The sequence below is a fragment of the Spermophilus citellus genome, assembly GCF_964194105.1.
Source record: "Spermophilus citellus genome assembly, chromosome: 11".
In the NCBI taxonomy this organism is placed as follows: Eukaryota; Metazoa; Chordata; class Mammalia; order Rodentia; family Sciuridae; genus Spermophilus; species Spermophilus citellus.
The window spans coordinates 27323402-27347875 of NC_138192.1; the positions used below are offsets into that span (position 1 = coordinate 27323402).

The 24474-nt window shown below is 39.1% G+C and overlaps 3 protein-coding genes across 10 annotated transcripts in view; 2 read left to right on the forward strand and 1 right to left on the reverse strand.

The window, feature by feature from the left end:
• STEAP3 (STEAP3 metalloreductase) overlaps positions 1–2116 on the forward strand; it is an 85029-nt gene extending 82913 nt beyond the window's left edge. The window contains exon 5 of one of the 2 annotated variants that reach the window (XM_081260780.1): positions 2014–2116. In XM_081260780.1, coding sequence (XP_081116906.1) covers positions 2014–2109 — 96 coding nt within the window. In that variant the 3' untranslated portion in view covers positions 2110–2116. The remainder of the gene's footprint in view (positions 1–2013) is intronic. The other variant, XM_081260776.1, reaches the window with a different exon arrangement.
• Positions 1–24474, reverse strand: part of LOC308630591 (UPF0538 protein C2orf76 homolog) — a gene marked incomplete at its 5' end in the record, with an annotated part of 90612 nt that overhangs the window by 37151 nt on the left and 28987 nt on the right. For 3 of the 7 annotated variants that reach the window (XM_081260791.1, XM_081260792.1, XM_081260795.1), the window contains 4 exons: positions 2144–2225; positions 6555–6592; positions 10444–10494; positions 24141–24285. In XM_081260791.1, coding sequence (XP_081116917.1) covers positions 2144–2225; positions 6555–6592; positions 10444–10494; positions 24141–24285 — 316 coding nt within the window. The remainder of the gene's footprint in view (positions 1–2143; positions 2226–6554; positions 6593–10443; positions 10495–24140; positions 24286–24474) is intronic. The other 4 variants (XM_081260790.1, XM_081260794.1, XM_081260793.1 and 1 more) reach the window with 2 other exon arrangements.
• Positions 21181–23616, forward strand: LOC308630875 (dual specificity testis-specific protein kinase 2-like). The gene is given in 2 exon segments (XM_081261677.1): positions 21181–22085; positions 22088–23616. Coding segments are annotated over 2 exon segments (1371 nt in total). The 5' UTR covers positions 21181–21265; the 3' UTR covers positions 22639–23616.

Consider the following 24474-nt stretch of genomic DNA (forward strand, 5'->3'; position numbering starts at 1 on the left):
AAGAGAATGTTCAACTTGATCTACGGAACATGAGAGGCAACATACATTCCCAACAGTGGTACTGAGAACACCATTTCCTTACCCCAGGGGCTCCCCTGGGTACTGCATTTTTTTTTTTTCACAACCGCTAATCTGGTACTAACTGCTACTTGACCAAGGTCACCCACAGAGTGAGAAGCAGAATCGAGGTCTGACCCCCACTCGCTGGCTCTGCGCTGTTATTCTTAATGACTAGACCATGATAAAAAGCAGTGTCTATTTTAATGTGCATCTCTCATTAGCAATAAGGTACAACTGTTTTTCCTATATTAGCTATACCTTCTATCAGATTTCATATCCTTTCAAACTAATACAAGAGTTCTTTACAAAAGTCTGGCTAATAACTTTATCTTTCATTTATGTTTCACATGATTTTCATAGTTTATTGTTTCTCCTTTAATGGTTTATAATTTGGGGGGGTTTATTTGGTCAAATCTCTTGCTTTCCCCTTTTACGGCGCTGGCCTTTGGAGTCATGCTCGGAAAGCTCTTCTCTCTCCAATATTAGGTTATCACTGAGCTGCATATTTTGTTTTGTTAATTTTTATAGTATAACATTTACTTCATCTAGAATTCATTTTGGAATAAAGACTGAGATAAAATTTGAAATTTATTTTCCTGAATATTTTGGCAATGGACCTGATGTAATTTTCTGGTTAATTCAATTTTTTCCCATTTATATGAGATGTCAACTGCATCATCTTGTTAAAAATCTTACCTTTCTTTCTTTTTTTTTGTTTGTTTTTTGCATTTTCTAACCTTTTCCATGGAGCTATCTGCCAATTCCCACAACAAGGCCAGTCTATTATATTCATTATAACTTTATGCTTTAAAGACAAACAGGGCTACCCCTAGGTGCCACATGTCTCAATAACACAGGAGCCACCTGATACAATAATGTAATAACATTTGAAGAAATAAGTGCCAATTAAATAATGTTTTTCAAATAACAATCCATCTCACATATTCATTATAGGGAACGACACTGATCCTAGCAAACAGCACAGACTTATACACTGAAACAAGTCTGATTTTATAACCTGCCATGTAAAATTCTATTTAAATAGAAATGCCCATGTCAGAAATTCACATTACTCACGTGAATCATTTCAAAAGTGAATTCCTGCTGGGTGAGGTGGTGTACACCTATACTCCCAGCAACTTGGGAGGCTGAGGCAAGAGAATCTTAAGTTTGAGGCCAGCCTTAGCAACTTAGCAAGAACCTGTCTCAAAATATGAATATTTTATAAAAGGACTGGGGTTGTAGCTCAATGGTAAAAACACTCCTGCATTTAATCCCCAATTAAAAAAAAAAAAAAACTCAACAGAATAAAACAAACAAAAAATGTACAGGTTCCCAGTGTGGACCTCACCTTGCATGTTTTGAAGGAAGTGTGATTTGTGACGTTGCATCATGGTCACAGACCACAGAGGTGTGTCAGTGACACCATGCCTTCACCTGCTCAGACCTCCGTGCTAATCCGTACTCCTCTATTGCCAGATCAGCTTAAGGTGACCGTGTAAGTAGAATAACAGTGACATCTAATGGCCACAAGATATGTCACATACATTTTTTAAAAATCGGAACTATACACACATTCTAGGTTTAATAGTTAAATCAGGCAATTCTTCAACTGCACACACTAGGTCCCTATTTAAAATTCTGTGCCTTGGTCAGCCCTGAGTGACTTGGATGACTATCAGAAGCCACGCTGTACGTTATACAAACAACATCTCATTTCATTATTCCACATTAGTTCTACTACGTCCATTTCTCTCAAACCATCAGCCCGAATGACACTGATGAGAGCAAGTAGACATGGTACTAATAGCCTGTCAATCATTTAAAATGACCCTCAATAGGATTCTGAGCAAACCTTCTGAACGAACTATTTGCATTTTGCACATTTGGTGAGAAGATAACGACTGCCCTCGGTCAAATGATCAGAATGTGTTTTCCTCTTCCTTTGAATAGGGATGGGAGAGTATGAAGAGCAGCAAGAGGCATTCAAATCACAGGGAGTCATCAAATATAACCAGCCAGGCCTGGCCACATAGGCCGGGAATGTGAGTGCCCCTTCAGCAAGATCATTCCCCTTCCTCACCAATTCCGGCTGCTTTTAGGGTGCTGTCTTCTTTTAGCAGGAGTCTGTCGTCATCTTCCAAACTCAACACCAGTTCATTTGTCTAAAAAGAAAGAAAACATGCATTTCATCAATACTGATATGCTTCTGCATTCAGCAAGACTTCCCAAAGAGGTGGAGCTGAAGTTGGAGTCACAGTAATAATCCGAATCACATCAAGTCACATTCTACTCCCTTAATGGCATTAAGGGATACACAGTGCAAACCTACTAAGTGCACACACTGTGCACTGTGACAGCCCTGGCTTTCCAGTTAGAGGTGGGTTCAAATCCAGACTCCCCCGGCACTCAGCTGTGTGCAAACAAACTACATAAACTAAGACTCAGTTTCCTCATCTCTAGAAAGGGGGAAGAGAAATGTACCTTCTTCTTTACCTCCTGCTAACTTATTTTTATTGAATAAGTTAATGAATGAAATAAAATGTCAGTCTTTTATGATTGCTCAATTTCTATCATACTTCGAAAGACTTCTCCACTGCAAGATTATGTTTTAAATTCCATGTTTTCTTCACATATTTTTATGAATTTCATTTTTAAAACTTTAAATTGTGGAGAAATTCGAACATATAATATATATAGAATAGTGTAATGAACCCCGCCCCATAACCATTACCCAACTTGAACAAATTATCAACTCAGGTTCAACCTGTTTCTTCTCTAACCTCATCTATGAATTTAAATTTTACATGAGTCATTAAAACAATGGGGATTTATTTTGGCATAAAAAAAAGAAAGGAATTCAACTAGTCTTCTAGATGTCAACCCAGCTATTTCAATACCATTTATTGAATCCTCCATCTTTTGTCCATAGATTTGAAATGCCATATTTACTATACACTAAATTTCCATGTATATTTGAGTCCATATTTGGATTTTTAATTCTGTGCCACTGAACTACCAGTTCATGTGACAGTACCACACATTGTTAATTATTAGAATTTTATAATAATGTCTTAATATATATTAGGGCTAATCACTCATTTTTTTCAGAATTCTTCTCTTTTTACTTTTTATGTATTAACTTTTTAATAAGCTTCTATAATTTACATATATGCAACTATTACTATTTTATCGAGGTACTATTAAAATTGTAAATTAACCAAGAATTGATATCTTCATACTACTGCACGTTCCTATCCAAAATTGTATAACTATTTCTATGTAAGTCTTATTTTGAATTCCTCATAGTATATTTCACCTTTTTGTTGTTGTTAAACTAAAGTGGAATTTAACATAATAAAATGCATAGATCTTAAGAGGAGCTTACTTTATGAGACTGAATAATTATTCATAGAGTTTGGATTCATTTTTCAAGTATGTTTGTGGTGAAGATGGGAAAGAACAGTAGCATTTAATTTTCTTCTGGGTTTGGGGTGTAGCTCAGTGGTACAGTACTTGCTTAGCACGTGTGAGGCCCTGGGTTCAATCTCCAGCACAATAAATTAATAATAAAAAAATTTCCTTCTTGAAGATTTTGCACATTTCTTACACAGTTTATTCGAGGATATGATTTCTTCCTTTAATAAGGATAGCTATTTGATTTCCAAACCCACAAAATATAAGATGGAGATCAAAGTTTTTATTTCAAATCTTTCTAGCAAAAATTATTCTCACTATAATATAAACAGCATACTGATTACAATCCATAATACTCATACACACATTTTTATGAATTTCTTGATAATCATAGCACAGTAATATTATGATAATCATTTGCATTCTACTTTTATTCATTCACTAAAAGACACTTAGCTCATAGTCCAAACAGGAGGCTTAGTTAGGTGGGCAGGGATCCAGACAGCCTTTTTATTGTGGTGATGAGAAGAAATTTTTGAGGACACCTGGTAATTGCAATTAGGAAAGTCTCTAGACCCTATGTGAACGAGTTCATTAAGGGTTAGCTGGAAGTCTCTCGCTTTGGCTGAGGAAAGAAATTAAAATTCCAACTGGCCTAAAAAACTGACAAGCTTGGCCAGAGATGCTATAGGCCTTGCAGACGGAAACAGAAGATAAAAAGACAACAATCACTTGGAAATGAGAAAAATGTCCTGTAGTCATATAAGGCACCAATAAGAACATGTAGGTGAAGTTTTTCTGAAGTTTTAAAACTGTATCTGTAAAAACGGATCTTATCTCTTGGAAGCTTCAAGAAGCCTCTCCAGGATACAGAGTCCAGACTTGGATTGTTACGGTTAAATGAAGTTTTATAAAGCCAGAGTCCAGAAACATTATAAGTGACTTCATTTGTTTGGGGGATCTACCAAATAATTAAACAAATTATTTGTTCAACTGAAAAAAAAATAGTCCTAATTTTGAAACTACAGCTGGTCTTTTGTATGGAAGGTTGGTCATCTGCAAAGTCAATCAGCTGCAGGCTGAACACTTGGTTTGGACTATGCTGGTTGCATCTGTACTGAACGTGTGGAGACTTTTTTCTCAACATTATCCCCTAAACAATATAGTATAACAATCATTTACAGTGCATTTACATTGTATTAAGTATTACAAGTAAACTAGAAATGAGTCCAAGTGTATGGGAGAACACACATAGGTTATACATGAATACTATACCATTTTATATAAGGAACATGGAGAATCTGTGGCTTTTGGTATCCACAAGTGTCCTGGAACCAATCCTGAGGGATGACTCTATATATAATGCACCAGGGAGAGACATGCATTTTAAGTGTAAATAACACTTCTAAGATTTTTTTTCTTCTAAGTTTTTATTTCAAATTTTTTTCCTGAAGGAAAATTTCCTGATTTTTAAAAAATAATTTTTACATATACTACTGATTATTTGAACATGATGAACACGGTCTTCATTACAAAGAATGAAGAATTTGCCAATTCCTCTTTCTAGGAAAAATAAGCTTACAAGCAAGACCAACAATATAAAATTAACACTGAATGGAGAATGACATGCACAATTTGCTTTACAACTTTTTCCAAGAGGATATTGCTTCATTTCAACTTTATTTATTTATTTATTTATTTGGAGAGAGAGAGAGAATTTTAATATTTATTTATTTTTTAGTTCTTGGCGGACACAACATCTTTGTTTGTATGTGGTGCTGAGGATCGAACCCGGGCCACACGCATGCCAGGCGAGCATGCTACTGCTTGAGCCACATCCCCAGCCCCATTATTTATATTTTTATAACAAATTTACGTATGTTTATTCCATATAAAATAGAACCACAGTTGCTCTTCTCTACATTTTAGGGTCCAAGTTGAAAACATTTCAGACCTGGAGAAGAGAAAATGGTTAAAGTCTGTGGCCAGATATAGTGGCAGAACTTTCTAGTACCCAAAGGAGGGGAAGATGCCACACTTGATCCCTGACACCTGTGAGCATGAGGTACTTGACAATGGATATGATAAAATTTGCACATACAAAAGAAAAATCCCACAAAGTTACTAATCCAGAGGCAACAGACATACCCTCTTTGTGATCTGTGGCAAACATCTTTTGGAAAGCTGATTGAGTTCATGGAGTATATCTATGACTACACACAGAATGAAACAAAATAAACTTTATAAATACTTCATTCAAAACTTGTTTTGGAAAAATTCCTGTGAACCAGGCATTGCCCAAGGTACTGGAGATACAAGAGGCATACAGAATAAGACATGGTCCCTTGTCCCTGTGTGAACATCATAGGGAAGGCCACTGAGAAAAAAGACTGCTCTGTAATGAGAAGCAAACCTTTGATTGTGGCTTAATAAAACATGACTAAAGTAAGAAAAGAGCAATGTAAACATATGGTACACACACAAACAGCTGAAGGACAGAATTCAGATTGCAGATGGCGCCCTCTGTAGAGTGAGCTGTGGTCCTGAACCTTCTCTTACAGCAAGCACCACGGTAAGCAGATCCTCTGGGTCAGCTTCTAGCCCAGTTCTTCTGTGGACTTAGGAAAGTCAAAGAGACTAGACTGACAGATAATAAGTGGCTTCCCTATATTTTTTTATTGTTTTATATTTATGTTATATAAATATACGGTATGCTTTTGTGTGTGTGTGTGTGTGTGTGTGTGTGTGTGTGTGTGTGTGTGGTGCTGGGGATTAGAACCCAGGGCCATGCAAAGCAAGCACTCTATTGAGCTATATCCCCAGCCCTGGTATGCTTTATTTTATTAACACTTTTTAAAAGAATCTATGAGCAGGTATATACAGCTTAGTTTTTTTGTTTTGTTTTGTTTTATTTGTTTGTTTAATTCTCTAATCAGAAAGTAAGGCTATAGTAAGAGTACCTGTAAGATAAAAAATGCTATTATAATGGAAAAGACTTACATGCACATTCACTTACTCACCAGTTCAACTAATATTGATTACTGCTAAGTGCCAGATACTGCACAAGTGGAACGTACCTTTGATTTATGTGCTTGGTGAATAATCTTCAGTTTATCTGAAAGAAAAAAGCAAATTGTCTCTTTACACAGAATATTCTAAGACTTCTTTTGACATTATTAGAGAGACAAATGAGTACCTATGAAATTGAGAAATTCTAAGTTCTTTATAATTTTATGAACACATTTACTTAAAAATCTGTTATAGAGTAAAAGGAAATTTACTTTTGAAAATCATTAAAATTAAAGATAAAATTAAATTTTAAATTAAATTTTAAAATTTAAATTAAGGGAGCTGAGGGTATTCGGCTCATTGGTAGAGCACTTGCCCTACATGTAGGAGACCCTGGGCCCCATCCCCAGCACCAGAAAATCACACACACACACACACACACACACACACACAGATAAAAGTACACAGAGAAGCCAAGTGTGGTGCTGTATGCCTCTAATCTCAGTGACTTGGGAGGCTGTGGCAAGAGGATCACAAGTTTGAGGCCAGCCTCAGCAACTTAACAAGATCCCATCTCAAAAAATAAAAAAGCACGGGATGTAGCTCAATGGTAAAGCACCCCTGGGCTTAATCCTTGGTAACAACAACAAAAAAAAAAGTACACAGATATTTTAAAGCCTTGGGCTTTGACACACAACTGTGTGTGTGTGTGTGTGTGTGTGTGTGTGTGTGTGTGTGTGAGAGAGAGAGAGATAACCTGAAGTCACCTCGACTCATTTTTTCCTTTGAACAGAAGACAAGCAAATCACATTACTCTATTTTGTTTTTTAGAGTCACTAAATTTTAAGATTAGCAGATAATATCAAAAATTACATCTATATAATCTTATCTACAGGTTTAATTTTATGCATTTGTATTTATATATTATCTATAATCATTTATGTATTATATATAATCATATTTATATAGTATATATAATTATATTTATATATTATATATAAAAATAATGACAGACAGTAACAAAGGCAGTTTAAAAAACTATTAAGCTCTCAGGAGGTTCAATGATCATGCTGAAAAAGTGTGACCGCTCTCAGATTTCTAACATTACCTGGGATCACCGGTAATCTAAGCAGGGCTATTAATGACTAAAGAACACCAAGATCTGCTTCTTGGTTTTCAAATACTGCACAGGCTTCCATGGTCCAGTATGTTTTATTCAAACCCAATTTCATTCTTTAATCGGTTTATCCTGAAGTCAGGCCACAAGGTCCTTTTGCAACAGGCAATTTCTTCACACTTGGGTAACATTCTAACTCCGAGATAATCAGCCCCTAATTACATAGCAGATGCAGCCATTCAACATGTTTAAATTCCAGAAGTTTCTTTTTCTTTACTCAGTTTTATTCAGCCATTTATTGACTAAATTATAACTTTATCTGAATAAGCTCTAAAACTTACACTAAAATTCATTTCTATTAATAATGCTGTAACAAGAAATTCCAATAGTGATATGAAATAAAAGGATATTATTTTTTTTAAAGACCTCAATTTAACTATGTTGTCTTAGTGCTGAAGAAAGAATAGGGTACCAATCACCTAGTTAAGACTGGCACTCGACATTACCGATTATTTTAAATAGTCAACTTTCAACTATCCATTGCAATTTTTTAATTGCAATTTTAAACAAGATCTACAGCCTACAACTATATTTTTAAGAAAATAAATAAATTTAACCAAGTAAAATATGCACATCAGGAATGTAAACATGCCACAGATGCTAAAAATAAAATTACAATGGACATGAGAACATAAACAAATGTGACTTTTGGATTATCTATTATTCTGAGTTGCCTATTATATTCTCTTTCTCACTATGAATAGGTATTGGTTTATTACTTGAGACAAGTTAGAGAAGTCAACAGTAATTTTTTTTAATAAAAGAGGCTTAAAGTCTGTTATAATCAAGCTGCAAAACTACAGTTTGACCTTATAAATATTAATCATGTTCTATATATTTTGCTAATAAGCCTTTAAATTTGAAATAACTTTGCTCTAATAGATCCAGCAAACCCACAATAGGAAGTCTACATTTAAAAGCAAGAAAGAGAGAGAGAAAGAGAGAAATGCTGTGATTGGAAAAGTTCACCTGATTTTTCTCCCTGACAGAAATTGGCAGGACCCAAGAGGAGGACAAGGAAGGAAAAATGACATGCTAGCAAAAGATGTTGTATTAATGTCTCTTTCTTTGTTGAATAATCTCCTTTACTTGTTTTAACTTCTTAAAAAATAGACTCAGTTTTTTTAGACTTGCTATTAACAAAAACAACATCTGTGGGCATTGTTTTCTTAATGCAAATTCCTTAAGGAAAGGAACCTTACATCATTTGTTTGGGGGACATTTAACAAGTTGGCCCGTGCATAATTTAATTTCACACAGCCTCATGAAACAGGCAGGGATTAGCAGCCACATGCTGTACATCAATCAACATTAATGTGGGCACAAATGTATTACGTCTAGGTAGTAAGGATTTAAAAATAAGTAGCATGAGTGGTTAAATCAATAATAGATGATGATGACGACAATTAAATGGAAGAAGGGTTTCTGAGAAATCTCAGACAGTGGGTGGCCTAGACCACAGCCCTCTGCCCAAGGGCACAGAGACAGTAACTACTTTACACCCTTTCTACTCCCCACCACCCAAAACAGTGTTCTATTCCCAGGGGCCATGCAGCATACTGAGGACAATGACAGGTGAAAAGCAACACTCTAGCCTTCCTGCTCAACACAAAGCAGCAGATTGATAAAGAGCCAAACTCAAAGAAAGAACCACCTGAAGTCTATCAAAACACTAGTGGTTCTATAATTTCTTCTCTGACAAATATATTAGCTTTTTCTGCCAATTCACCTGAATATACAGAAACACCAGGATGAAAGGGCGTTAATGAGATGGGATAAGCTAAAAAGTACATTATCTACCCCAATGATGCTTAGCGACTCAGATACTCTGATGCTTTCATTATTTTAAAATTTATCTTTTGAAATAACTTGCATGGAACACAGGTTTGCATATAGATACACACACCATGCAAAAAGGGAAACCATATGTAACTATTCTAATTTGAAATGGCATCTGTAGGTTGATTCAAGTTTAAGGTTATATTTCAGGGCATTACACTTCAAAAGCCATGAAAGCTACAATTGAGAAGTTTCATATTTACCTGAATCATGTTTTTTATTCCTTTCTCTTATTCAATATTGAGTATGTAAATTCTTTAGGGCCAATAAATCAAAGTACTTTCCACTCAGTGCCTTCAACTTCTGCTTGACTACCCCTTATGACCTCACAATTAGTCTCCGGATATTAAAATGCAGACGCACGGAGAAGATTGTGATTTCAAAGGACTGTAGGTCACGAGCTGCCCTATCGAATGGGAACAGAATGAAAAGCCACTCCAAAAAAACGATCTAAAGTAATAAAAAATTTATGCTTTAAAATGTCTGCACCAATTAACAGAAATATGCATTAGGTGCACCATAACTTTCAAATACAGTCTTGAATTCTAGTCTGCTGAATACCATATTTATAATGAATAATTACAACCAGCTTTTTACTATACTTTTAAATAACCAGTTGCATCATATAAAACTACTACATCATATTTAAAATATTAAATTCTTAGTCCTCATTTTTCCTTCTGATTCCCTGCAAAGAAACCCATCTTAGATATAGTTTTGCCAAACATGCTATTCTTCACCTATATAGCACTTCCCTATATAATTACAATAGACCTTAACAACATTCTAGAATCCTTATATTCCTAAATAAACTTCCAAAATGGCTTTTATTTGCAGATAGTAAATTCATTTTTGAAAACCAAATGTGAATTTGTGTCAACAAAAAACTAATGCCAAATTATATGAATATACATATTTAAAGAAAAAGAAAAATCAGTTACCATATTTATAATTTCTGAATGGTGGTGGAAGGCTGGTCCTCAAAGGGACATCTACAAGAGAAAGAATGTTTTTATTATAAAATATTCAAACAGCACACATAGTCTTTTGGTTCTTTTTGCCTACATCCATAGACTAGGTTACTTTGAAACAACTGATAGAGACAAAAATGGCAGCAAAACATCCATGGGCCAAGGAAGACAATGGCACCATCAAAAGCTGCTGAGCAGTTCCTAACAAAACGCAGGCACACGCTATTAGAAGAATCAGTACTCTAGCCAATGCAACAGTCTCGATATGCCCTTGAAACCTGTAAAATGAATCTATGAGACAAAGTTGATGTTTGTTTACCATGTGAATCCAAAAACCCCTTGAAGATCTTCGGCCATTACTGGGAACCAATGATCTAGAATGATCTTCATACTCTTATCAAAATTCAGGCAGCCTACAACATGAATCCTCTAACTCATCAAAGAAAACAAAACAAAACAGAATAAATATTATTTTAAAAACATCTCAAATATCACATATGTTACTAATGACACAACCCCTACAGAGGGCAATTTATACACATATCAAAATTACATGTGTATACTCCTTACTCTAGCCCATTCCACTTTTTCAGGAATTGATCATAGAGATAATGACATATATACAAGAGATCCAACTGCAGCATTATTCTCAGTAGCAAATGTTTAGAAAATTCCAAATGCCCTTCAATGAGATACTCTTTAAATAAATTATAATATGCACAAACAATAAAATATATTTTTTCGGGGCTGGGGATGTGGCTCAAGCGGTAGCGCGCTCACCTGGCATGCGTGCGGCCCGGGTTTGATCCTCAGCACCACATACAAAGATGCTGTGCCCGCCGAAAATTAAAAAAAAATATTAAAAAATTCTCTCTCTCTCTCTAAATATATATATATATTTATATATATATAAATATATATATATATATTTATATATATATAAAAAAAGGAAGGAAGCTCTCTATTAATATAAGATCCTCAAAATATGTCAAGGGTAAAGAGTTGCAAGGAGAACGTTATTTTTAGTAAGCCACTTTTAGTAAGCAGTAAGAAGGTAAAATAAGAATAGTTGTTGGTGTTTGCTTGTACATGTCTGAGGGGTGGGAGGCCCCTGCACTGGTCAGAGAGGAACAGAAGGAGGAGGCAAAATTTCCATCATAGTTCTTTCTACATTTTGATCTTAAAACCACATAAATGGTTACTTATTGAAGAAAACAAAACATCAAAACCCACCTATCTGAATTCGGAAATGTGTTGTTTTATTTTCAAGATGTAACTCATTCTTTTATTCCATAAGTATTTTAAAATTAGTCCCATGATGGGCCCAGGCCCCAGAGCAAACAAAACCAACAAGGAATTTGTGTTTTTTAAGTACCCGTGCCTCTTAGAGATGAAATATATACTCAAATTAAAATATACTTTATTTATTTATGCTATAAGCATTTCAAGTGCCTACCACCAGGCAGTCCAGGTACAGGATAAATAAGCAGTTACCAAGAGAAGTTCCCAGTCATGAAAGTCCTCATAGCAGGCTGGCCCTGGGCACAGATGATACAATCCCTATGGAAACACCAAAGATGTCCTTCATAGAAACACAAAAACCAATACTAAAATTCACTTGGAATCACAAAAGCCCCCAAATAACCAAAGTAATCTTGAGCAAAAAGAACAAAACTGGAGACATCACATTCCCTGATTTTAAAATATACCACAAAGCTATAGTAATCCAAAGAGCATGGCACTAGCACAAAAACAGACACAAAGACCAATGGAACAAAATAGCCTAGAAATAAATCCAGGCACTTACAACCAACTGATTTTTGAGAAAGGTGCCAAGAATACACATTGAGAAAAGGATAGTCCCTCATAAATGGTGCTGGGAAAACTGGCTATCCATATGCAGAAGATGTTTAAACACAAAACAAAATCCTTCTGAAACATCTTTTAGTTGAATATATTCACAGGACCAGATAGGTAACTATATCACTGGACCCAAATTAGTCTGCTTGCCACACACAGGCCAAACCAGTCTAGAGATATGGTATTGAGAAAGGAGGAGACTTTATTCTAAAAAAAAAAAAAAAAATTATTTTAAAATTTGCAGGTCACAGGCCCCTCTGGTTGAGACCAGACTTCCTGAGGTTTCTGTAGCTGTTTCTTGTTAGTACAGATAGCCACTGTGAGTTATACATTAATAGACCATCTGCTTCCTGCCACCTATACGTAAGAACGTAGACCGCTTGAAGGCAGTGTTTATATTGGCTCTGTGTTCTGTGACGTTAGTGGTGAGCCATTAAGTTTTAGCAAGCCTCTATCTTCAAGGGCTAACACAACATTCCAATATGGAGGCAATGCTGCTAGGACAAAGTGAGGAAAGCAGGCCAGCAAGAGGGAGCTGCAAGATCTGAGTCGCGTATCCCAGCAGAAGGGGGCGCCGTCTTCCAGTTCTGACTGATCACAGTGCTACAGCCACAGGACCCCGTCTGTATCAATGGAAACTCTAAAAGTCTGGGGGGAGGGGGAGTAGGTGAAATTTCCCAATATTTAAAACACAACAGGCCAGGGCTGGAGATGTAGCTCAGTGGTAGAGTGTTTGCCTGGCTTACATTGGGTTCATTCCCCAGTATCCAAAGGAAACTGCTCTGGAGACAGCATTTGCCTGGCAGACACCTATGAGGGGAAACCTCTGGTTTAGACTTGTCAGAGTGCATAAATACTTCATTTAATCCCTCTTGTTCCTACTCGCTTAAGAATCATAGGCCACAGAAAAGAAGTATTCATTAAACATCAGAAAGGAACAGTAAATCTATTTATGTTCTGCCATTCAGAGTCCCTGGATTTGATCATGAAAAGCCCTGAAGAAGGGGGAGAGGTGAAGAGCAAATGGCTGCATGAAGCTACTATCATTAGAACTTGAGAGAGGCAATGCCGGGACACACAAGAGCTCCTTTTCTCTTTCTTCCCTTAGACCTCAGCTTCAGTGTCGCCTCCAGAGAGAGGCTTCTCCCAATAACACTGCCTAGAGGAGCGGTATCCTCCCATGTTGTTGCCTTTGTGACATTTTTTTTACAGTTGTCATTTTGTCTACTTACCTATCGTTGTCTCTATTCTCTACTAATTCTAAATTCTCAAAACCTAGGACAGTGTCCAACACAGAACAGATTAACAAATACTGATCCCGTGAAGGCAAGGACTACAGTTTTTTCTCTTCATCATGCTGTCATGACCTCAAATATTGCCCGGCACATCACAGGCAATCAGAAATACTCATGAACAAATTAATATAATTTAATCACTTCAACTGAAAATTGAGAGCACAAGGTCCCAAGAAGGTAAGTGGTTAGCCACACTGTCTAGGACAGGGAGAAAAAAGCAAATAAGCCCGGACAGTTATCAGGAGGAATACAAACAATAATAAATGCTGGAGAGGATGTGGAGAAAAAAAGAACGCTTTTACACTGTTGGTGGGACTGTAAATTAGTATAACCACTATGGAAAGCAGTATGGAGGTTCCTCAAAAGACTAGGCATGGAACCACCACATGAGCCAGCTACACTACTTCTCGATGTTTATCGTAAAGAATTAAAGTCAGCAAGGCTATAGTGATTCATGTACACCTATGGTTATAGCAGCACAATTCACTATAGCCAAACTTGTGGAACCGGCCTACATGTCCATCAATGGAAACGGTATATATACACAATAGCATAATTTTATTTTTCTTTATGTCATTTGCAGGAAAATGAATGGAACTTGAGACTATTATGTTAAGTGAAATAAGCCAAACAAGATCATGGATTGTATGTTTTCTCTCAAATGTGGAAGTTAGTGAGGAAAAAGAAAGGTGGGGGGGGGGCGGGAATCTCATGAAAATCAAAGGAGCTTATTAGAATAGAAGAAAGGGGTTTGGTAGGAAGGGGAGTGACATTGGCCAAATTATACTGTCACATTTTGTGCATGTATGGATATGTAACAACCAATCCCACCATTAAGCACAATTGTAATGCACCAGTAAAAAATGGTGAAAACCCCCAGATAAACCTGGAGTATCCTGTCCTACCAGAAAGGAAGGACATGGTGCACACATGCACACACACAGCATATGTCAAATGGGTGGTACATGTCAGAACAGCACAGGAGCCAACTGAAAGAACTCCCAATGGCCAAAACTAGAGCAATTCAAGCATATTAAAAAATGAACAGCAAATAAAATCCTCCATGCAGAAGAATTATGTAGATGTCCCACCCTAAAGGAAGGAAGCAAAACCTTTCACTCTTTAACTGTGGACTATGCACATGATTTGCTTTGCTTCTGAAGAGCATGGTATAAAGTAGGAGGGGGGGGAACTACTGTGGCAAAACCTAGCACTCCTTCAGCCAGGAGATCAAGGGCAACATCTCCAACCACAAGTCATGTGGAAGTACACACCCTTGTTCCTAGACAGTAGGCTCAAGGGCAATTTAAATGAAATGTATGTGCTCTGATAAGTCTAAAGCCACACTTATCTTTCTTATCTTACTCTCAAAAACAGACAACTCCATCATAATCAGGAGACAAACATAAAAAATATTCCAAATGAAGGAGCATCCTACAACATACCTGACCAGTACTCCTCAAAATCGTCAAAAAATCATCAAAAACAAGGGAAGTCTGAGTAAATGTCACAGCCAAGAAGAACCTAAGGAGTCATGAAAATCAAATGGAATATGGGATTCTGCAACGGAAAAAAGAACATTAGGTAAAAACTAAAGAAATCCAAATAAACTATGGACTTTAGCTAATGATAATGTGTCAATATTGGTTCATTAATTGGAACAAACACAGCATACTAACATACACTGTTAATAATAGAGGAAACTGGGAGGCATAAGACAGGAAGAAATATGAAAGGTAAAAAGGTAAAAAGAAAATCAAACCATTTAGCATTTCCCCAATAGAACAGACTGCTTTACAAAGCAACAAGCCACAGGAGGGAGAGGATGACAGAGAGCAATGGAAGCCAGAGGGCTGGACAGCTCCTTGGGGCACTCTTTTTTCATAGGTGAGATGACTTGACATTCAGAAGTAAGACCTGAAGCGTGACAAAGCACTGAAATACTTCCAAATCAAAGAACAATGAAAATGTCTTCTAGCTAGATAAATGGTTCGTATACTATTCTGAATCTAGAAAATTAGTCATCTTTTCAAGGTAATATATTATGGTACCTCTGTAATCAAAATATCTGATTCATCTATTCCTTCTTTGTCAACAATAGGTTTATTATATTTACTTATTATACTTATCTAAATACAGCCTATATGTTTATATTTACTTATAAATACACACACTTATTGTATCTATACAACTCCATGTTTAATGGCATGATGCTTTTAAGTCCAGTGGTTCTCAACAGAGAGTCAATCAAATTTAACCAGCACTCCTTGGCTGCAGGGCAAATACAGACAGACTGTGGCAGTTAACTAGGTTAAGCCACAGATGACAGAAGGGACTAGGGTAAGCAAAGAACAGGGAGAAAAATGAGTAAGGCTTCTAAAATAACCCCAAAAGATCACTCATCACAGTGACCATTTCTGTCTGTGGGCAAAATTCACTATGCCACAGTGTCAAACCAACCTTCCATCTTTCAGTGTTCAAAATCCTGGATCAAGATTAACAAAATTCAAAGACACTTTTGACACCAAGTGAATCTACTTATTTCAAAGATCCTACTTAAGCAAGTGACACACAAGAGAATACAGAGGCAATTTGGGATAGTGCTTAAGAGCACATATTTCATAATTAAACTGCCTGGGCTGATTTGCAGCTTTGCCTTTCACTAGCCACATAATCTCAGGCCAGTTTCTTGGTCTTTCTGTTCCTCAGTTTCTTCATAGATAAAATGGGGATAATGACAATTCTTACTCTAAAGGGACACTGTGAGGATGAATGAGAAAACCCTGGTAAAATTCTTGGCCCAGTACCTGACCCAGCAGTGTTAGCTATCATTTTACAGTTTCCAAAATGTCTCACTGTCAATCCATTTGCAAATATGTGGCCTGTCAACTTTTCTGAATTCCACAGGACCTCAAATCAGATGACAGAGATAAGCTTGGGCACAGACCTCACAGCTTAGGAATCTGTACCCCTAAAAGTTGGCCTTTGACAGTCAGTGGAATACACTTCCCCAGGTGCACAACTGAAACAAGCAGTGGTTACACTCCTGCTCACTCAGGTGAAAGACCTAAGCGGCAGGCCTGAGCATCCAGTGGGGCTGGGTACCACGGCTCTGCTGGGGAGGCGTTCTGTGGCCCCTCCCAGCAGGTGGGGGCTCCACAACTTCCCCCAAAACCTTGCAGCAGCTTGGAAATTACATTTTCTTCTCAAGGATTTCAAGAGGAACCTATTCTGCTTGTACCAAGAACATCACAGCACTTGCTGTATCAATATCAAGAAACATCGTAACTCTCAGTACTTGGAAAGATTATGAAACAAAAAGGTAGGGACTCGTTTTTAGTTCAAAACCTGAACATGTTGGGTGAAGAACTCTCAAAAGCAGCACGCTTTGTAATCGACTCGTGGGGGACCAGAACATGCCACCTCAAAATGTGCCTCTTTGGCATAAGGATCGTTTTGAGCTATAGGCTCAATTAAGAAGCAGATGCAAAAATGCTCTCTGCTTTTCCTCAATTTATCTAAAAGTAGGATTTACACAGATTTACAAAGGCAAAGGATATCCCTCTTTCCCTCTCTACTAGGGAGAACAAAGTGCAGCTACTGAAGACAACTTTAACCCTTACTAGTCTGCAGATGGCACTAGACGGGATCCACATTAGAAAACTAGCTTTAACCTGCTCCCTCCCCAAAGCTGCCACCCCCAAGGATTCAAAGTCCTTTTTATTTGTGTCACTTCTTTAAAAACTTACTCTTCTTTGATGAAGATGCTATATGAGCTAGAATTCAAAGCCTTCTCTTTCAGAATGACTCACTCCCTGGGCATCTGCAGTGCATGTATAAAATCTACTTTTTAATAAACTTTTGCTTATTAATCTGTATTTTGTTAAAAGTATCCTTTCCATCTAAGAACTTACGAGGGTTGAGAAAAAATTATTTTTTCTCCCCTACAACATTACCTCTTAGTAACAACTGTTGATTCTCCCCTAAGAACACGGCAAAAACATTTATACTCTCTATGTAAGTCAGTAAAGTTGTCTTATAAGTAATTATGTCCTTTCTATAAAATCCTTTAAAAATCACTACAAAGTAGACCTGTTCTGCAACCCAGGTCTGTTTACTCACCATTCTAAAAGGACTCAACAAATCATGGACAGGCTTCTGAAGGGCAAGAAGAAAGATGTATGCAGAATGCCAGCAAAACAGGCAGCACCCTAGGGAAAGACCCATCTTAGCCTAAGTTTCAAGCTCCTTCCATCCTTGGGCCTGGAGGAAAGAAGGGGGCTCAGGTCAGGGAAGGGCTGATGACTGAAGACTTCAAGGTACCATTGCCATGGATGGATGGAACTGGACACTGTAACGCCTGGCAGTTGGAACATACCTAACCACAGGGTCACGATGCCCTGCAAATCTTAAAACATTTTGCTTTTATCTCGGTGTCTTCAGCTTGAAGTGGGAGGAGAAAGATTAGGTAAATTTAGGGTAAAAATCAATCTTGTACTACCAATTCCATACAAATGTTCCCTAAATGACTAACCTGTCTGCAGGCAGGGTTGAACAGAAATCTGGGTTAAGGCAGCAAAGAGGACAAAGACAACATCAAGCAGAGATTCCAAGCTTTTCATTCTGCTTTTGTTCCCCACTGGACGCCCGCTCAAGCCCAAGGGAAGAGTCACTGCTTTCAGCAAAAAAAGCCGCCTTTGCAGGGTGTGTTGGCACACGCCTGCATCCTAGCAGCTCGGGAGGCTAAGGCAGGAGGATCGCAAGTTCAAAGCCAGCCTCAGCAAAAGTGAGGCACTAAGCAACTCAATGAGACCCTGTCTCTAAGTAAAAAAAATTAAAAAGGCTTAGGATGTGATTCAGTGGTTAAGCACCCCTGGGTATAATCCCTGGTCCAAAAAAAAAAAAGCAACCTTCAAGTCCCTGAAAGTAATGTAGACAACCACATCTCATAATCCACCCATCCAGAGGTGTCATCCACATCTATTACTAGTGGGGTCTACTAATATATTGCTCGGGTACATGAACTCCATTTAAACTTATTTGAGTTTTAAAGTCAAATAAAACCAAGTGAAACCGGGGCGGGGGGGGGGGGCTTATTTAGGTTTTCCTTCTGTTACAGATCAATCTAATCTTCTTTCTTTTATTTATGATTAAATAAAAGAGGTAGGGGACATACAAAGCTCTTCCTTGCTGTAGATAGCCAATTAGTATATGTAAAAGTAAGGTTGAAATTGGAAAAGTCACCAGCTATCAATCATCATCATCATGATTAAGTCACGCAAGAATCATCAAAGAAAGCCAACATGGCAGATGAAAGTTTGAGAAGTAAGAGGATATTCATCTGGTCTCAGGCTACTTCCCTACAAGTTACTTTTCAATGACAATTACAGTGAAAAAACCTGGCAGACACCAACTTAACCAATTGGTTGGTGACCACTGCCTGATCAGTGGTACTCATCCTGGTGTGACGCCCTGAGAAGACTTCTCTGCTCTTCCTGCTGAAAGGTTTTATAAACTATGGAAAAGATTAGACACCCAACTGCAGAGTGTGCTGAAGTGCCGCAGTCTGGCTGGGCACAAAATCATGAGCCACTCAAGCAGGACCAAACTTTATTTCCAAAACTTCCGCAAACGCCACGTACCCGGCCTTCTCCCAGGCCACACCACACCAACCGGAAATCCCTCCTCCGGAAATCCCTCCTACCACACTTCCCCAACCAATGGGAACTCTCCGGGAGTCCTGTGAGAGCTCCAAAGTAGCAGGCCAAGGCGGACAGCAGGGGTCTAATATCCAATTGAATGCACATCTTAACATAATCATTATCATCTCAATGGCTTGCTGGCATCACCTTTCAACCAAAAATGCCATGTGTCATTCCTACTGGGCTATGGCTCTTAGCACTGTAGAACAGCCTGTGCTGTACAAAACTGTCCAAGTGATGAAACACAAGGAAGACTCCAGAAGTATTCTGAATCAAAGGAACTGAATGCAATGTATGACCTTTGTCACACAAGACCCTATTGAGACAAATGAAATCTCAACAAGGCCTGGAGATCAAAGAGTACCGTCTCAATATCAAGTTCCTCAGTTTGATCATTGTACTGTGGTAACATAAGAGAAAGGGAATTCCTTGTTTAGGAAATACATAGTGAAATATTGAGGGGTAAGGGGGAATTATGTCAGCAGTGTACTTCTACATGGTTGTCGTGGTTTGGACATGAGGTATCTTAGCAGCTCCTGTGCTCCTGTTCAGATGTCAAATGATTAGATTATGAGATTTGTCACCTATAGAGTGGATTAATCCACTTGGTGGATTAATAATTTGAAAGAGCTACTGTGATGGATGGTAACTGTGGGGAGGTGGGTTGTGGCTAGAGAAGGTGGGTCACTGTGGGCATATCCCCAAAGACTGTAACTTATTGTCTGGCCCCTTCCTCCCTCTTTCTCACTGTCTGTTTTATAGCTGCCAGAAGCTGAGCAGCCTTCCTCTACGATCCTCTTCCACCATGATGTCCTGCCTCCATTCAGTTGGCCATGAACTGAAAACTCCGAAACCATGAGCCAAAATAAAGTTTTCCTCCTCTAAGTTGTTCATGTCAGGAAAACCTAACTAATACAATGGTTCAGAAAGAAAAAAAAATAAGGAATCGGGCTGGTAAGGAGGGTGAGAGAATAAGGAGAAAAGGAAAAAGAAGTAGAGTTAAAAAACACTGTAACCCTGTTGTATATAACCTATATTAACAGTATTGTATTCTGCATCAAGAGCAGCCAGGGCTGCTCTGCCCTGTTCTTGCAATTTTTCTGTGAATCTGAAATCATATCAAATTAAAGAAACTAAGGTGCATATAAAGTGATACTTTTGTCAACCCTAGGAACCATACAGTGAGGTGTATCAATTGCACTATATATTAATGATGCTTCAGTTAAAATAATAAAAGCTTATGCTAACTATTTTATCAAATGTTGATGATTCAATAGTGAAAATCAGAGATGAGAAACCCATCAAAGACCTATCAAAATGAAGACTAATTTTATGCCAATTTGAAGTTCGAAATGATAAACCACTTCCATCAGAATGGTCACCATTTCTGTGACTTCAATGACTGACAGCGGCATGATCTGGCTGTACAGGCCTCTGCTACCTTCCTGCCACCCTCCCCAACTTGGCCCTGTGTGCTCAGCTGATAACAATTAGCCACACAACCCTTCCTTGTTAATCAACCTCCAGAGTCATAAGTCCATTGTAAGAAAACACAGATCTTGGAAGAGCTCAGTGGAGCTTCCAGCTGCCCTATGGGTCTCGCTTTTTGGGTCATCCTGGTCCCACCAAATAGGCGCGGGTAGATGCCCTGACTGCGGGGCCATGGCTGTAGCCTTCTCGACCTCCGCTGCTACTAGTCTAGCGGAATCATAATCACCTGCAACTGCGCGAAGGACCCCCACTGCCTCTTTGGGCTTAGCCGCTGCCACAACAGAGTTATGAGGACTACTATGCTCTGTCTTGGACGCTGCCTCCCCCTCCTGCCTGTGCAAGTACCCTTCGGCTGCTCAGTCTGCCTCAGTGGAAGAGAAGTAAAATTCAATAAATACTATGTATGGAGTTCTTTCTTAATAAAAGAAAGTGATTATTGAGACTATGTATAGGAGCAAATGGAATTCAATTGCAGGATTTCCCCAACGTGTGGAACATCTTGAAGAGTTTGAAGGTGGTGGTGGAGGGGATAGAAACATGACTCAGGTGGGAAGAGTTTGGCCATCCTCATACAGAGCTCTTATAAGTGCCATTTCCAGACTGACTCGTTTGGATGACTTCACCTATAACAAAATAGGGGCTGGTTTCTTTTCTGAAGTGTTCAAGGTGCGCCACCAAGCTTCTTCTGGTCAGGTGATGGCTCTCAAGATGAACACATTAAGCAGTAACCGGGCAAATATGCTGAAAGAAGTACAGCTCATGAATAGACTTTCCCACCCCAACATTCTTAGGTATTTGGGTGTATGTGTACATGAAGGAAAGTTGCATGCACTTACAGAGTATATCAATTCTGGGAACCTGGAACAGTTGCTAGATAGTAACTTGCATTTGCCCTGGACTGTGAGGATGAAACTGGCCTATAACATAGCAGTGGGCCTCAGCTACCTTCACTTCAAAGGCATTTTCCATCGGGACCTCACATCAAAGAATTCCCTGATAAAGAGAGATGAGAATGGTTATTCTGTAGTAGTGGCTGACTTTGGCCTAGCTGAGAAGATTCCTGATGCCAGCAAGGGAAATGAGAAGCTGACTATGGTGGGCTCACCCTTCTGGATGGCACCTGAGGTTCTCCAAGATGAGCCCTATAATGAGAAGGCAGACGTGTTCTCTTATGGTATCATCCTCTGCGAAATCATCGCCCACATCCAGGCTGATCCAGACTATCTTCCCCGCACAGAGATGGACCCCAAACTGCATCCATCCTTTATGACATTGAGAAGACCCTGAAGGAAATTATGAACTGCCTACTAGAAGAAGAGCTGGAGAGGGACAAGAAGCTGCAACCCACAGCAAAGGGACCCTTAGAGAAAGTGCCTTCAGGAAAGAGGCTGAGCTCACTGGATGACAAGATCCCCCACAAGTCACCACGTACAAGACGTACTATTTGGCTGTCTGGAAGCCAGTCAGACATCTTTTCTCATAAACCCCCAGGTACAGTGAGTGTCTTGGACCCTTACTACTGGCCACCAAGAGATGGTGCTACCCCTACCCCCAAAGTCAATCCTTTCAGTGCTCATCAGGACCTCAAGGGCAGCAAGATCAAGCTCTTTGACCTACCCAGCAAGTCTGTGATCTCCCTGGTATTTGACCTGGATGCACCAGGGCCTAGAACTACACCCCTAGCTGACTGGCAGGAGCCCTGGGCCCCACCTGCTTGCCGATGGCGTTCTTTGCCATGTTCACCAGAGTTCTTGCATCAGGAGGCTTGTCCATTTGTGTGCCATGAAGAATCACTATCTGATGGGCCCCCACCATGACTCAGTAGTCTCAAGTACAGGGTAAGAGAGATCCCACCATTCCGGGCAGCTGCTGCAGCCCATGAGGCCATGGACTGCTCTACTCCCCAGGAAGAAAAAGGTTTGGGGCCCAAGCCCCAGGAGACAAGCCCATGTTGCAGAAGTGTCTCTGAGGAAATGGAGATAGAAGAAGGCAAGCCAAGAAACTTGGCTGCAGTCCCCTAATCTATCTCAGGCATAGGACTGCAAGTCCAGGGAGAACAGGATGGGTAAGGAGGTTTAGCCCCTGTCTTACCTTGGGGATGACAACTAAAGCCATAGGGACCCCTTGGTGCACATCCTCCACTCTTCCCTGGGGCCTGGAGAGCAGGTCAAGGCAGGCTAAACTTTTGGGTTCCTATTTACCCAATGGTTGCATGAGAGGGAAGGCAGCAGCGAAAGGCCTTCCTAGTTAGGGCCAACTGGTGATGTTAAGCAAGGAGCTCTAGTTCCTACCTGACCCAAGTATACTTCCCCAGACAGGACCAGAGAACTCTTAGTTCTGGGTTGAGCTGACAGGTGGTATTACCCTAGTTCTTCTACCATCCCAAATCTATGTTGCCTTTTTTGGGGGGCATATAAGCTACTGGATGGAACTTGGAGCTGACCAGGAAGTGATAAAGGGCTGAAGACTGGGGTGCTTCTTACCAGTATGTCTAAGACACTTGAATAATTGCTGTTTGTACTTACTGCATGGTCAGACCACATCACTACGTTTCTATGCAAGGGGAGGGCAAGGCAGCATGGTGGTCATGGCTCTTAGCTAACCCATTTAAAGAACTTTTCCAGTTGATTAATCTATTTTCATATTTATAAAGGAGTCTTAATGTTCTGCCTCATTAAGACTTTCAACCTTGTGGTTGGGAGTGGGGCTGGTTTTATAGGCCCTAGGGCCTGCTCTATGTTTTCAACAGGTGATAAACACCCAGTTGGTTAAATGGTTTATACTTGGACTGATTTTTTTTTCCCTTCCTGCTTTAGCTGGAGCTTCAGGAACAGTCTGTCCTTACAGAGCCACAATAAGAAATAACCAAAGAATAAAGTTGGTCAAATATTTTCATAACTCGTTTCTGTTGATTTTTTTGTAAAACTCTCCCAAGACACTTTCAGATTTAAAAATAAAGTTGGTGTTGCAGGTGAAAAAGAAAGAAAGAAAGAAAGAAAGAAAGAAAGAAAGAAGGAAGGAAGGAAGGAAGGAAGGAAGGAAGGAAGGAAGGAAGGAAGACAAAACACAGATCTTAATTTTTTTTTTTAAGTCAAGCATGATGGTAACAATCTGTGGTGAGGACATACACGTAGCTTATTAAGAAATCTTGGGGCAGGCTGATGCCAAAGCTCAGAACAGGAGCCAGCCTAGCACCTGGCTCAGAACCTAGATTAATATCTTCCAATTACCTCTGCGTTTTAAAAAGATTACCATTAATGTCACAGCCAGCTATATTTTCAAACCACCAGTAAAGTAAAATGACTCTACTGTCTCATACCTTGCTTTAGAAATACTATAAAGTCCCTTACGGTTTGATCCAAATTAACTCCATGATACACTATGGGCTTGAAATTGCGGTGCTCAAATGAACGAATGAGGCGCACTGTAACGGTCACTTCCTCAGCAGCCATGTGAAGAAATTCCTGTGGCAAGAGGCAACAGAACAATCCAAATGAAATCAACTCACAGTATCTACGACTGACCAGTCCGCATTGCCGTCATCAGCTCTCTGGCACACGGCCCACCTATCCCATGCTGTATGGTTATTGACTGGGTTCCCAAATAGAGCCAGATTTCGGGGCACACAGAAGGGGCCTGAGGTTGTGCCCACC